General features: G+C 45.0%; 1 protein-coding gene across 1 annotated transcript in view; it reads left to right on the top strand.

Annotated features, from left to right (window-relative positions):
* The first annotated feature begins 13,595 nt into the window (after window positions 1-13,595).
* LOC101026384 (phospholipase A and acyltransferase 3) overlaps window positions 13,596-15,166 on the top strand; it is a 34,460-nt gene continuing 32,889 nt past the window's right edge. Inside the window, exons 1-2 of the mRNA XM_009185798.3 lie at window positions 13,596-13,731; window positions 14,048-14,116. Of these exons, the coding sequence (XP_009184062.1) occupies window positions 14,102-14,116 (15 nt within the window). The 5' untranslated portion in view covers window positions 13,596-13,731; window positions 14,048-14,101. The remainder of the gene's footprint in view (window positions 13,732-14,047; window positions 14,117-15,166) is intronic.

Below are 15,166 nucleotides of genomic sequence, written 5' to 3'. Positions count from 1 at the left end.
CCAGCTAATTTTTTTGTATTTTTAGTAGAGACGGGGTTTCACCATATTGGCCAGGATGGTCTCCATCTCTTGACCTTGTGATCCACCCGCCTTTGCCTCCCAAAGTGCTGGAATTACAGGCGTGAGCCACCGTGCCCAGCCAAGAAGGATTCCTTTTTTAAAAGTTTACAAAACTTGGAGAAACTTCAGAACTAAAGACTAACTGAAAATTACGTCATTACACTTTAAAAAAATTTACAATAGGGAATCCTATTGCCTATTGTGGAAAAATCATGTCATATTTAAATATACCATACTCTGAAATGTGAGGTTTTTACCCAGTAGATTGACAGTTTTGTTGCAATTTGCTCTATTTTTTTTTTGGTCCCTATAGCTTCTTTCTAGAAAAAGAGGCAAACGTGCCTTGAAAAGCCAGGGTGGCTCATAATAAAAGGAATGAGATAGCTACTTTAAGAAAAAAGCTAAGTTTAAATGAACCATGTGACCTCTGATAAGTCACTTGAACTTGTGCCTTGGTCAGGTTCACTGTAGGTTTACATATGTATGTATATTATACACAAGTCTTGTAATTGTCATTTGAGGGGATTTGTTTTTGAGAGTTCTGCATAAGAACAGAACTTTTATTAAAGAGTAGAGGGAAGATACTACCAAATATTACTGCCTTTAATGTCTAATTTCATAATTCATGTGGCTTAGCAGCAATTAATAAATAACCTGATTTAAGGTCTTTACTCAGAATGTTAATTTGCATTCTCTGCCCTGTCTGATGTTCTTAATAATGAAGCTAAAATTAACCCATTTTATTTAGTGAATTATCTATTTAATTTTACTTTGGCTAGTCTGGTAGCTTTAAGATAGCGTTGGCTTAGCAAGGAGCAAAGTCCTACCCAAATATAAACAATATCTAGAAGTATCTAAGAGTTCTTTTTTTCTGTTTACCTTGATTAGGAGATAAAGTTTTATCTGTTAGTTGCTTTTCCTTTTGGAATTATTGTGGATTTTAAAACTTAAAACTTGCCTGCAAGTATTTATATAAACATTCAGGTATATAAGCCTTAATTTCTGAGATAATTTAACTTTTGTTATGGGAGGGAGGTAAGAGTGTAAATTTTATATACATGAAGGTAAGATCTGAGTGTAAACTTTATATACATTAAGTATGAATGGAAGGTAGAAAAAAAGAAAGTCCCTTTTTGCTTGTAATTTCTTTATCAAATAATTTTCTTTTGACATTTTACCACTGAAGTATTTCTATAAGTCCTAAATTCCCAGCATACTATGTCTCATATTTATATGCCATCTTGCAAATAGTTCTTGCTATTTTATTCACTTGCTGTTACACTTTAGAAAAATTCCAGCTTGTTTACTTGCATTTATGAGTAATGCCAAGCTTTGACTGTTAACTTGAAAGCTTGCTTCTGAAATGTTGGTGCATTTTCAGGTGACCTCTTATCTCTCTGAAAGTTCATACCTATTAGCAGACTCTGTAAATATTGAGATACTTAGCTTTTAATACATTCTATAAGTAAATTTATAGATTTCAGAATAACTGTCAAAAAATTTAATGGTAAGAAGGGGTGATGTGTCGAAAACTCATACTAAAGTATTAGGTCACTTTTAAAAAAGTGATAATCTGTGATTTAATGAAATCTTAAGATTAGTTACTATTTAAATTCACCATTTCTGTTTTGGTCTTATAAAGAAACCTTGGTTTAATTATCCAGATGAAGTCCCCCTCACCTTTTTTTTTTTTTTTCTTCTTCTGCTTCTGGAAATTGTTTATAAAGTTTTCTCAGTGAGGGTTCTTAAGAGTTTTCTTTGGCCTCTTTTCTCTCAACAGTAAATTGATGATTTTATATCAGCTTTTTCAATGAAAGATGCATTATCATTGCTGGCTATAAATCATCCTGGGGAGATTTATAACCAGGTTACAAATAATGTCTTTTACTTCTTTCACCTTTTACTTGTGGTTCAGATGTTCAGACTGTGTGTTTGTGTCGTGTCTCTTGCTCTGCCACTTTCCATGCAGTCATTTTTAATTTTACACAATCGTAACAATATATGGAACTCATTCCTATGAATATATAAAAGGAGGCTTCCAAAATTTTCTATTAAAATATTTCAGGATAAATGTTGATAATTTGAAAAAATAATTTCAGTGAGCTGCTTATAGTACAAATGGTAGAATCAGAGTTTTCATTCTTTCATTGAGAAATCTTTCTGTAAGATTGACTCATAGATAAAATGAAACTACTGTGTACGATAAAACACTTTCAGAGTCATGCCTTATTTTATTTTATCTTATTTCATTTTAGTTTTTGAGACAGAGGTCTCGCTCTGTCGCCCAGGTTGGAATGCAGTGGTGCAGTCTCGCCTCACTACAACCTCCACCTCCCAGGTTCAAGCGATTCTCCTGTCTCAGCTTCCTGAGTAGCTGGGACTACAGATGTACGCCACCACGCCTGGCTAATTTTTGTATTTTTACTAGAGGTGGGGTTTTGCCATGTTGATCAGGCTGGTCTCAAACTCCTGACTTCAGGTGATCCACCCGACTCAGCCTCCCAAAGTGTTGAGATTACAGGCGTGAGCCACCCCGCCCAGCTGAGTCATGCCTTATTTTCATAGTATAACAAGAAATGTTCTGTGGAAGTTTATGTTTTAACACCTCTTTTATACTTGGTAAAATTGCCTGTGTTTCCTTTATTTATTTTATTTTTTTGAGATGGACACTTGTACTGTCGCCCAGGCTGAAGTGCAGTGGTGTGGTCTTGTCTCACTACAACCTCCGCCTCCTGGGTTCAAGTGATTCTTCTGCCTCAGCCTCCCAAGTAGCTGGGGTTACAGGCATGTGCCACCACACCCGGCTTATTTTCGTATTTTCAGTAGAGACAGGGCTTCACCATGTTGACCAGGCTGGTCTCAACTCCTCGGGTAATCTGCCTGCCTTGGCCTTCCAAAGTGCTGGGATTACAAGCGTGAGCCCCTGGAACCTGGGCTTGTTTTGCTTTATTTTTTCTCTTACATGAAGTAAAGCGCTTTGGTCAAACAGACACATTATACTGCCTTGTACTGGTGATCAGTTTCATTAGTGGATCACACACAGTGTTCTACCTGGCTTGTAAAATGGTGCCTTGGATAGGGTGAGTTTGGATAAGTATGTATGAGTTATAGCAAAATTAAGTAGGTTGAGTCAAGTCCATGCAAAAGCAATAAAACAGTTTTAATTTTTTTCCTAGGTTCTTTTAAAAAATGATGTAACTTACATGGAAGTCTTCATAGAACTTTTTTCTTTCCTAGAACTATTGAAATGTAATTTAGGATGATTTGATGTTCCATCTCAAGTTGTCAACATGGCTGTGTCATTCTGGCTTACACATTTTTGATCTAACAATTCTAGTCAAGGGATAAGGGCAGAATGAAGACAAGCTTCAGTTATGAAAGTACAAACTATTTGTGTGATTAATTTTTAAAAATGACAAGCCCATTGTAAAAGAATATTTGCAGTCAAATCACTTTTCTTATGTTGTAAGTCCTGTTGTAGCTGTGTTTTGGGTAGTGGTTCTCATCTACCTTGGAGTGCATAAGACTTACCTAGCAGGCTTGTTTAAAAAGTTCAGATTCCCAGCTTCGTACCCAGGGATTGCCTCAGGTGGTATGGGCTGTGGTCCTGGAGTCATCACTTTTATAAATAGTGGTTCAGAGCCCACAGAGAGAGACTGCTTCATCGAATGGGAAGTACCAAGGAGAAAGTACAATTCTGTATTGTCTGGAGGCAAGTGGACACTTTGTACCTGAGGTTTAGAATAGGTGGTCTCTTGCCAGTACAGTCCCAGGCGTTTTATGTGTTTAGAAGTAGTAAGGATGCCTTTAATTCAGAGGATTAAGCTCCTTAAAGCTGTTTTTCTCCATTGTCATAGTGCCTTCTCTGAAAAACGAATGTACAAGTATCCTATTTTCTAACAGATGTAACTAGGGTTTTTTTAAAAGCACTTTTTCATAGTTTTTCTTTTAAAAAGTAAAATTCAGCACTGTGACTTCAACCCCCAGATCTTTCACATACAGGTGAGACATTAAGCCACAAATAAAAATAATGAACAAGAAGGAAGACAAGATCCTAATTTCTGTCATTAGCGACCTAAGTACCCCACATCAGAAGCTTTGCAAAACAGATCTAGGGACAGAAGGGTTTTTTGAAAGACATTTTTCTTTGGAGAGGAATTTTGTGTGCCAGGACTAAAGTTTAAATATAGTGTTTTTATGAGCAAGGGAAGGTAGCATTGATTCCCAAAGCTTTCTAATTAGATACATGCTGTCATGGATGTAAGCCTTAAAGGAGTTAATACTAATCTTGTACATGCACAAATTTTCCTCAGGTTTCTTTTTTATTTAAAAAAATGATTTGTTAAAAGTACTTTCTGCTAGACCCTTGCCTTTGAGTGGCTTTGAAATTTAATATAGTTTTTAAAAAGTGCAATGAGATGAGATTATGCTATTAGTATATTAAAAGCATGTTTCTGTTTTACTCCAATTTGTAAGATCATTTAATGGAATAAAGATCACAACACCATGTTATCTGTGTTTTCTTTCTCTGTTTTTTTTTTTTTTTTTTAATATGGGAGGTTATGTGAAATAGAGTTTGGCTTGGCAAAGTGAGTAAGACTTCTGACGGGATAGTGGCAATGTGGTTTGAGTAAGCTTTCTCTGTCCTACAAAACGATACTGAACTAGTATCTTACTAGCATAGTCCTGGAGAAGGCTCTGTGGTTGGTGGGGTTGCTTAAAAGTGAGCACAAGGGCCGGGCGCGGTGGCTCAAGCCTGTAATCCCAGCACTTTGGGAGGCCGAGACGGGCGGATCACGAGGTCACAAGATCAAGACCATCCTGGCCAACACGGTGAAACCCCGTCTCTACTAAAAAACAAAAAACTATCCGGGCGAGGTGGCGGGCGCCTGTAGTCCCAGCTACTCGGGAGGCTGAGGCAGGAGAATGGCGTGAACCCGGGAGGCGGAGCTTGCAGTGAGCTGAGATCCGGCCACTGCACTCCAGCCTGGGCGACAGAGCGAGACTCCCTCTCAAAAAAAAAAAAAAAAAAAAGAGCACAAGGGCCAGGTGTGGTGGCTCACTCCTATAATCATAGCACTTTGGGAGGCTGAGGTGGGAGAAATGCTTGAGCCTAGGAAATTGAGACCAACTTGGGCAATATATGGAGACACTTTCCACCTCTGTCTCTACAAAATAGATTAGCCAGGCATAGTGGCGCCCACCTGTAGTCCTAGCTTCTCTGGAGGCTGAGGCAGGATGATCACTTGAGCCTAAGAGTTTGAGACCAACTTGGGCAACATATGGAGACACCTTCCACCCCTGTCTCTGAAGGGAAAAAAAAAAAGCCAGGCATGATGGTGCGCACCTGTAGTCATAGCTACTCTGGAGGCTGAGGCAGGATAATCACATGAGCCCAGGAGTTCGAGGCTGAACAGCAGCCTGGGCAACAGCAAGACCCTGTCTCTCAAAAAATAAGTGCAAATTTTATTTACAGTAACATGGACTTGTGAAGACCTCTGAATTTGTAGCACTTTCATTTAGTTGCCCCATCTGGAGCCAGCTGATTAAATAGTTTCTCTTTGGGGATGGGGCCAGGGAACGTAAATCTCTGCTGAAAGCTTTCTCTTTCACTGATGACCTTGGACACAGTGGGGAGATTGAATTGAATTTCTCAAATATGACAAATAGCTAGACATACCCCATTTAGCCCTACAGTAAAAAGATTTCTTCCCTAGTTGGAAACACTGGGTGGGATCAACAGCATTTCTCCATCCAACCACCCCGTCCATCCCTGGTTGTTACTGTATGTCAGGTGCTGCCCTTGAGTTCATCACAGTTTAGTAGGGAAGGGGCAAACTCAAGGCTGATGATGTGAAGAGTATGATGAAAACAAAGATTCAGGACTTGGGTGCCACCATCAGGGTAGACGCTCTCATCAGCATAAACTGGGGAGAAGGAAAGACCAGGGTGAGGAATGCAGTCCTGTATGGATGGGGAGCAGTTAAGCAAGCTGGCTTGTCTTTGGCGCATTGACATTCTTGCTTTTGATTATCGTATATCACTTTGCAAAAGACAAGTCCAACTCTAGCTTAATCAAAGAAGAAAAAATTTGTTAACTGGGAAAAAGTTTCTTGTAATTGGACATATGGGGTAAAACTGGTATCAGGCACTGGAGGAACTCAAATGTCAACAGGGCTCTTATTTCAGTGTTCAGTGACCTATTTTTTTCTTTTTATTATTATACTTTAAGTTCTAGGGTACATGTGCACAAAGTGCAGGTTTGTTACCTATGTATACATGTGCCATGTTGGTGTGCTGCACCCATTAACTCGTCATTTACATTAGGTATATCTCCTAATGCTATCCCCCCTCCCCACTCCCCACAATAGGCCCCGATGAGTGATGTTCCCCTTCCTGTGTCCAAGTGATCTCGTTCAATTCCCACCTATGAGTGAGAACATGCGGTGTTTGGTTTTCTGTTCTTGCGGTAGTTTGCTGAGAAGGATGGTTTCCAGCTGCATCCATGTCCTTACAAAAGACACGAACTCATCCTTTTTTATGGCTGCATAGTATTCCATGGTGTATATGTGCCACGTTTTCTTTTTCTTTTTTTTTTTTTTTTTTTGAGACAGAGTCTCACTCTGTCGCCCAGGCTGGAGTGCAGTGGCGTGATCTCGGCTCACTGCAAGCTCCGCTTCCTGGGTTCACGCCATTCTCCTGCCTCAGCCTCCTGAGTAGCTGGGACTACAGGCACCCGCCACTGCGCCCGGCTAATTTTTTTTTTGTATTTTTATTAGAGACGGGGTTTCACCGTGGTCTCGATCTCCTGACCTTGTGATCCTCCCGTCTCGGCCTCCCAAAGTGCTGGGATTACAGGCGTGAGCCACCGCGCCCGGCAGTGCCACGTTTTCTTAATCCAGTCTGTCATCAGTGACCTATTTATCTGCTGTTGCAGATAGGTTTCCTCCATGCTCCAGGGGAGGACAGGCACCAATAGTTCCAGTCTTATATCATCCCACTTTAATGTTCCCTGAGGAAAGAGGCTTTTTTTTTTTTTTTTTTTTTTTTTTTTGAGCTACTTGTGAAAAAATAGGTGTGTATATCTGCATCCCAGAGAAGGCTTCTGATTTGTTTGGCTTGAGTCATGCTCCTTCCATGGTCAACACTGTAGCCTGGGGGCTGAGGCATCATAACCAGCCAGACCTAGGTTGTAGGTGCCTGTTGTCAGAGTGATGACCACGTACTATGACTGACAGCTCCATCAGAACCACACGGAGTCACCAAACGAGACTGCTGGGCAGACCAAAACAAATAATCCACTACAGATAACCAATTCCAGTTAACAATGACCATTGAACAATGAGAGAAACAAAACCTGGACATTTCCCAGGTTAAAGGTTCTGGAATTTTTTTTTTTTTTTCCTGAGACGGAGTCTTGCTCTGTTGCCTAGGCTGGAGTGCGGTGGTGCAATCTCGGCTCATTGCAACCTCCGCCTCCTGGGTCAAGTGATTCTCCTGCCTCAGCCTGCCGAGTAGCTGGGATTGCAGGCGCCCGCTGCCACGCCCAGCTAGTTTATTTTACTTTTAGTAGGGACGGGGTTTCACCGTGTTGGCCAGTCTGGTCTCAAGCTCCTGACCTCATGTGATCCACCCGCTTCAGCCTCCCAACATGGTGAAACCCTATCTCTACTAAAAATGCAAAAATTAGTCAGGTGTGGTAGCGCGGGCCTGTAATCCCAGCTACTTGGGAGACTGAGGCAGGAGAATCGCTTGAACCCAGGAGGCGGAGTTTGCAGTGAGCTGAGATCGTGCCACTGCACTCCAACACTTTAGCCTGGGAGACAGAGCAAGACTCTGTCTCAAAATAAATAAAAAAATACACACATACATACATACATAAATAATAGATTCCCCCTTGTCACAAGAGGAATGGGGCTTCATAGCCGTGCTATGCAGAAAAGCCTGGAAGCTTTGGAGTTGGACGCTAGTTGGATCCTGGCATCACAGTCCACCTGTTCACCTGCTCTGTGCGGGGGATAAGGACCGCCTTGTTGGTGATAGCTTGGCATCATGGGGCAGTTTCTTAGTAAGTCCCGGGGCCTTTCTTAGAGAGCTCCTCTTTTGAGAATTGTGTGAGAAGTAAAAATACATAGCCGTTAGTACTGCTCCCCCTTCCCAGTATGATTTTTTGTTTTGTTTTGTTTTGCTTTTTTTCTGGCACAGTGACAGGAAAAGAAAAGATAAGGGAGGTGACATCTGGGAGCTTCTGGAAGCAGAGGGTGAGGAAAGGCAGAAGTCAGCCTGGCTGCCTCAAAACCGAACCTGTCCATCCTGGGTTTGGATGACCTTACAGTCAGTCCCTGGCTCAGCATGCTCCGTAATTTGTTTGATGAGTGATAAGGCACATAAAACTCTGGTATTTTTATTGCCTCTGACTCTCCTTGTCAGAAAGGTGGTGAAGATCATGTGATGCTGATGGGCACATACCTATTCTCATGTTAGTAACAGCCACCATGTGTTGTGTGAGGATTTACCACGTGCCAGACGTCGGGCTCAGCACTTTATTTTTATTTTATTTTATATATTTTTGGGGATGAAGTCTCCCTCTGTCTCCCAGGCTGGAGTGCAGTGGCACGATCTCGGCTCACTGCAAGCTCCCCCTCCCGGGTTCACGCCATTCTCCTGCCTCAGCCTCCCAAGTAGCTGGGACTACAGGTGCCTGCCACCACGCCTGGCTAATTTTTTGTATTTTTAGTAGAGACGGGGTTTCACCGTGTTAGCCAGGATGGTCTCAATCTCCTGACACCGTGATCCGAGGGCTCAGCACTTTATAAGCATCATTTCATTTGTTGCTCTCTCTTTGGGGAATGTATTTTTTTAAAAAAATTTTTTATTTTGAGACAGAGTCTCACTCTGTTGCCTAGGCTGGAGCAGTGGCATACCTCGGCTCACTGCAACCTCCATCTCCCAGGTTCAAGCGATTCTCCTGCCTCAGCCTCCCGAGTAGCTGGGACTACAGCTGTGTGCCACCACACCCGGCTAATTTCTTATTTTTAGTAGAGATGGGGTTTCACCATGTTGGCCAGGATGGTCTCAATCTCTTGACCTCATGATCCGCCCGCCTCAGCCTCCCAAAGTGCTGGGCTTACAGGCGTGAGCCACCGCGCCCAGCTGGGAAATGTATTCTTATACATTATACAATATCATCAAGGCCCCATTTTATAGACAAACAGGTTCAGAGAAGGAACCATGGCCTGGGCCCTACAACTATTATAATAAGTAAAAGGGTCAGGATTTGGTCCAGGCATCCTAACTGCAAGACTCAGTACTGGCACTGGAGTGGTAGGAATACAGAGATGAACAAGAGCTGGTTCTACTAGTGTGAAGTCATATCCCAGTGCAGAGAAACAGCCTGTGTTGGTCATTCATTCTTCATTCATGCATTCATTCACGGAATGCCTATGGTGTGCTAGGTTTTTTTTTTGTTTGTTTGTTTTTTTGAGATGGAGTCTTGCTGTATGGCCCAGGCAGTGCAGTGGTGCAATCTCAGCTCACTGCAACCTCTGCCTCCCAAGTTCAAATGATTCTCCTGCCTCAGCTTCCTGAGTAGCGGGGATGAGATTACAGGCACCCAGCACCACGTGTGGCTAATTTTTGTTATTTTTAGTAGAGACATGGTTTCACTATGTTGGCCGGGCTGGTCTTGAACTCCTGAGCTCAAGTGATCTGCCTGCCTCGGCTTCCCAAAGTGCTGGGATTCCAGGTGTGAGCCACCATGCCCAGCCGATGTGCTAGGTTTTGTGCAAGGATTTGGGGATATGTGATGGCATTAAGACCCAATAGTTGGCCGGGCGCGGTGGCTCAAGCCTGTAATCCCAGCACTTTGGGAGGCCGAGACGGGCGGATCATGAGGTCAGGAGATCGAGACCATCCTGGCGAATATGGTGAAACCCCGTCTCTACTAAAAAATACAAAAAACTAGCCGGGCGAGGTGGCGGGCGCCTGTGGTCCCAGCTACTCGGGAGGCTGAGGCAGGAGAATGGCGTAAGCCCGGGGGGCGGAGCTGGCAGGGGGCCGAGGACGCCCCACCGCACCCCAGCCGGGGGGGAAAAAGGGGGACCCGTCCAAAAAAAAAAAAAAAAAAAAAAGACCCAATAGTTAAAAGCACTTTCTGCTAGATCCTTGCCTTTGAATGGCTTTAAATTTAATACAGTTTTGTGAGTCCCACCTCCATCCTCTTAGGGTCTCAGCTGGGCCTAAGGACTAAATTGACACAAGATAGATCAATAGGGCCAGGTGTGGTGGTTCACACCTGGAATCCCAGCACTTTGGGAGGCTAAGGTGGGATGATTACTTGACCCCAGAGTTGCAGACCAGGCTGGGTGACATAGTAAAACTCTGTTTCTTAAAAAAAAAAAAATTAGCCAGGTGTGCAGTGGGCACCTGTCATCCCAGCTACTCAGGAGGAGGTCAAGGCCATAGTGGTGAGCTATGATCTCACCACTGACTTCCCCCTGGGTGACAGAGTGAGACACTGTTATTGCATTGCTATAAATAAATACCTGAGACTGGGTAGTTCAAAATGAAAAGAGGTTTAGTTGGTTGCAGTGGGTCACGCCTGTAATTCCAGCACTTTGGGAGGCCAAAGTGGGCAGATCACCTAACGTCCGGAGTTCGAGATCAGCCTGGCCAACATGGCGAAACCCTGTCTCTACTAAAGATAGAAAAATTAGCTGGGCGTGGTGGCACATGCCTGTAGTCCCAGCTACTTGGGAAGCTGAGGCAGGAGAATTGCTTGAACCCGGGAGGCAGATGTTGCAATTAGCTGAGATTGCGCTGCTGCACTCCAGCCTGGGTGACAGAGGGAAACTCACTCTCAAAAAAGAAAAGGAAAAAAAAAAAAAAGAGGTTTAATTGGCTCGTGGTTCTGCAGGCTGTACAGGAAGCATGGGGGAGGCTTCAGGAAATTTCAATCATGGCAGAAGGAAAAGGGGGAATGAGCACCTCACATGGCTGAAGCAAGAGAAAGGGAGAAAGCGGAGAGATGCTACATGCTTTTAAACAACCAGATTTCCCGAGCATTCACTCACTATCAGAGAGCTGCACCAAGGGGGAAATTCACCGCTGTGATCCGGTCACCTCCTACTAGGCCCCACCTCCAACTTTGGGGATTACAATTCGATGACAGATTTGGATGGGGACACAGATCCAAACCATATCACCCTGTCTCAAAAAAATAAAAAAAAAGATTAACAGGAGAAAAACATACACATTTCTTTAATACTAGTTTTACTGGCACAGACAGGTGAGGCAGAAATTTAAAAATAATAATAATAATAATAAGTACTGCATTCATTCACTCCAAGAAAAGTAAAAGCCAAAGCCCAGAATGTGGCAAGGCAATAGTTAAAAGGAAAAGAAGAGCAAATTTTCCTTTGCCTAGCAAGCTCAGTTCAAGGACAGTTATAAGATAATGCTGTTCGAGAAGTCAAAACCAAAGGAACAGGCTCCAGATGCCCCACCTCCGGAGCAAAGGCGAAAGGGGAAAAAAACAGGACAAATGTCTGTATTTAGCCAGTTCTTGTTTTTTCTTTCAATGCAGCTACAAGGCCACCAGCGATGCAAGGCCACAAGTTATGCCAAGTCATCAGTTATGCTATAGATTTTGTGACCTGTCATTATATGATTAACTGCCTTTGTTTTGCTTCTGTAAGTTTGCTTATAAAAATCCTGCTTGGTCTTTGTTCAAGGCTCAGTTTTTTGGATGTGAATCCACTGAGCCGGTGCGCACCTTAAAATAAATATCCTCCTGTATTCACCCATACTGGTCTCTGCAGTCCTCTGCATCCTGCAACACAGGAGCCCTCATAAGGAAATGAAGACCCAAAGAAGCAGCTGGTGTCAGTTACTTCTGTACCTAATTGGACAAAGAATAGTAAGTGCAATGAAGCAACTAAGAGCGAGGCAGGTAGCTCACTCCTGTAATCTCAGCACTTTGGGAGGCCAAGGAGGGAGGATCCCTTGAGTCCAGGAGTTTGAGACCTTGTCTCTATTTAAATAAATAAAAATTAAAATTAAAAAGAAGCAACTAAATTATGTGGGGGAGGCTTACCAGATAAGAGTTATTTTCCTGGAGAACATTATGTTCAGTGAAATAAGCCAGGCACAGAAAGACAAATACTTCGTGATCTCACTTATATATGGAATCTAAAAAAATGGAGTAGAATGGTAGTTATGGCGGTTGGGGGGAATAGGGGGGTCTGGAGAAAATGTTGGCCAAAGGATACAAAATTTCCATTAGGAGGAATAGAGGAATAAGTTCACCAGATCTATTGCACGACATGGTGATTATAGTAAATAACAATGTACTATGTTCTTCTTGAAAATTACAGAGAGGTTTGTGTTCTCACCACAAAAGAAGTATGTGAGGTACTGCATATGTTAATTAGCTCAATTTAGTTATTCCACAATGTATACATATTTCAAAACAACATGTTGTACATGACAAATACATGGCAATTTTTGTGAATTAAAAAGTAAAAAATGAGCCGAGTGGTGGCTCATGCCTGCAATCCCAGCCCTTTCAGAGGCTGAGGCAGGTGGGTCACTTGGGGCCAGGAGTTCGTGACCAGCCTGGTCAACATGGTGAAATACAAAAATAAAAAATACAAAAATTAGCTGGCTATGGTGGCATATGCCTGTAATCCCAGCTACACGGGAGGCTGAGGCAGGAGAATTGCTTGCCGGGGAGGCAGAGGTTGCAGTGAGCTGAGATCAAACCACTGCACTCCAACCTGGGTGAGGGAGTAAGACTGTCTCAAAACAAACAAACAAACAAACAAAAATCAAAAAAAGTAAAAAATGAAAAAATTATTTCAACAAGGTCTACCGAATTCTTTCCGTCTCAACGTCTCCTCTTTGAGGATAAGGATGTTGCTTTTTCTTCTAGTATAAGGAAGGTGTCCTTCAACATGGGAATTTCATCTGCTTTTAAGACACAGAAAAGGGGTCTTCTTGCACCTGCTGATTTTTAAATGCCTTTAATTCAAAACAGCCAATATGCCATGGTGGTATTTACTCTGTCACCCAGGCTGGAGTGTAGTGGCGCGATATCGGCTCACTGCAACCTCCGCCTCCCGGGCTCAAGTGATTCTCCTGCCTCAGCCTCCCGAGTAGCTGGGACTACAGAAGCACGCCTCCACGCCCGGCTACTTTTTTATATTTTTAGTAGAGACGGGGTTTCATCGTGTTAGCCAGCATGGTCTCCATCTCTTGACCTCGTGATCTGCCCGCCTCGGCCTCCCAAAGTGCTGAGATTACAGGCGTGAGCCGCCGCGCTGGGCCCATGGTGGTATATTTTTAACTCCTTCAGTTTTTAAACTGTAAGCCCATTCTTGAGTGAAGGCGAAAGTAAACTGATCATGGCCCTGCAGTGTGATGCGTGTGCACAGGTCGAGCGTGTGCCACTCCTGGATGCTGGGCGCGCAGGGCATAAGTGAGGCGGGAAGAGGCGGTGCCGGGGACGCGGGCGTCCTGCAGTCTCACCGGGGCTGGGGCCGGGCGCTCTGCGAGGCTCTCATTAGCCGGCGGCGCGGGGAGGGGCCGGGTGACCTCACGCTGGCCCGGCCACTGCGGCCATTAGACCCGGTCCAATTGCTGAGGCTGCAGCGCTGCCTCCGAGTCTGCAAGGTGGGTGGAGCGGGTCTTCCCCGAAGGGTGCTACAAGGCCGGGCGAGGTGCCTGGGATGCTTCTCCCCGTCCGCGAGAAAGAGATGAAATTGGATGGGGCGGGTGTAGAAGAGCCTGCCGAGCCGCCCGTTGGCAGCTGCAGCCTCCTGGGCGCCCGCTGGGCCCGGGTGAGAAAGTTGTTAAAGGGAGCGAGGTGGTAGTTCCCGGGTTCCGAGGCGCGCCTCGAACGCCCTCCCCAACAGAGGCCGCCGTCCCCTGGGGTCAGGGGACGCAGTTTCCTGTTAATGACAATAAATCCCTGCTCCCCCTGCCTCAGACATCTACGCAGCGAAATCGAGCCTGGCCTTGAGGGTCCACACCGCGAGAGAAGATGCGTGCGCTCATTGTAAGTGCGGGGCGGGGCTGGGCGGGGGTGGGAGCCCCTGGTTAATGGGGACTCGTTGTCTCGGAGCCTGAATTACTGCTTCCGAGAGAGGAGCCTGGAGGATGTGGGGCCCACACCTCTGTCAGCTGCGGGGCATCGGTGTCAGCTGCGGGTCGGCGCGCACCTGTCGGAGTTGTCTCGGTGCATCCTTCCGGGGGCCGGTGTGGGGGCGCCCTGCCTGAAACGCGCCCAGCGGACGGCGGGACCCTCAGGAGGGAGGTGGCCAGGGGGGCAGGTCTGTCCGCAGACGTCCGGCGCTGCCCTCCGGAGCCACACCCGGGCACCGGGACAGGCCTTGGGGGCTGTGTCAGCTGACTCATCCCATGACCAGCCCTGCCAGCGGACTCCCAGCGTAACTGTGCTGGGCGACTGCCCCCCTTCCCCTGGCCGGACCGCAGCAGAGGGATTCAGAGGACAGGATTTGGAGGTGGACCCACCTAATGTTGAGCATCTGGCTGTGAGACTCCGATCAAGTTCAAATCCACTGTTTCCCAGAGTGAAGGTTTTGTTTTGTTTTGTTTTGAGATGGAGTCTCACTTTGTCACCCAGGCTGGAGTGCAGTGGCGCGATCTCGGCTCACTGCGACCTCCGCCTCTCGGGTTCAAGCGGTTCTTCTGCCTCAGCCTCCCGAGTAGCTGGGAGTACATGCGCGTGCCACAACTCCTGGCTAATTTTTTTGTATTTTTAGTGGAGATGGGGTTTTACCGTGTTAGCCGGGATGGTCTCGACTTCCTGACCTCGTGATCCGCCCGCCTCGGTCTTGCAAAGTGCTGGGATTACAGGCGTGAGCCACCGAGCCTGCTGCAGAGTGAAGATTATATGACTTAATACTCACGAAGTGCCCAGAACAATGCCTAGCACACATTTTGAGTGCTCAACCACAGTTCACTGTTGTTATTATCTCAGTCCATATGAAGAGTTTTGCCTGGTGTCAGGGTGTATCTGGCATGTTTGACACCTGGAGTGGTCACTTTTTAATATCCTTCTCTATCTGACAACATTATTTTTGGC

Source organism: Papio anubis, chromosome 12, assembly GCF_008728515.1.
Source record: "Papio anubis isolate 15944 chromosome 12, Panubis1.0, whole genome shotgun sequence".
NCBI classification, from domain to species: Eukaryota; Metazoa; Chordata; class Mammalia; order Primates; family Cercopithecidae; genus Papio; species Papio anubis.
The sequence above is the reverse complement of the archived record's forward strand: the minus strand, read 5'-3'. Positions and strand labels throughout refer to the sequence as shown.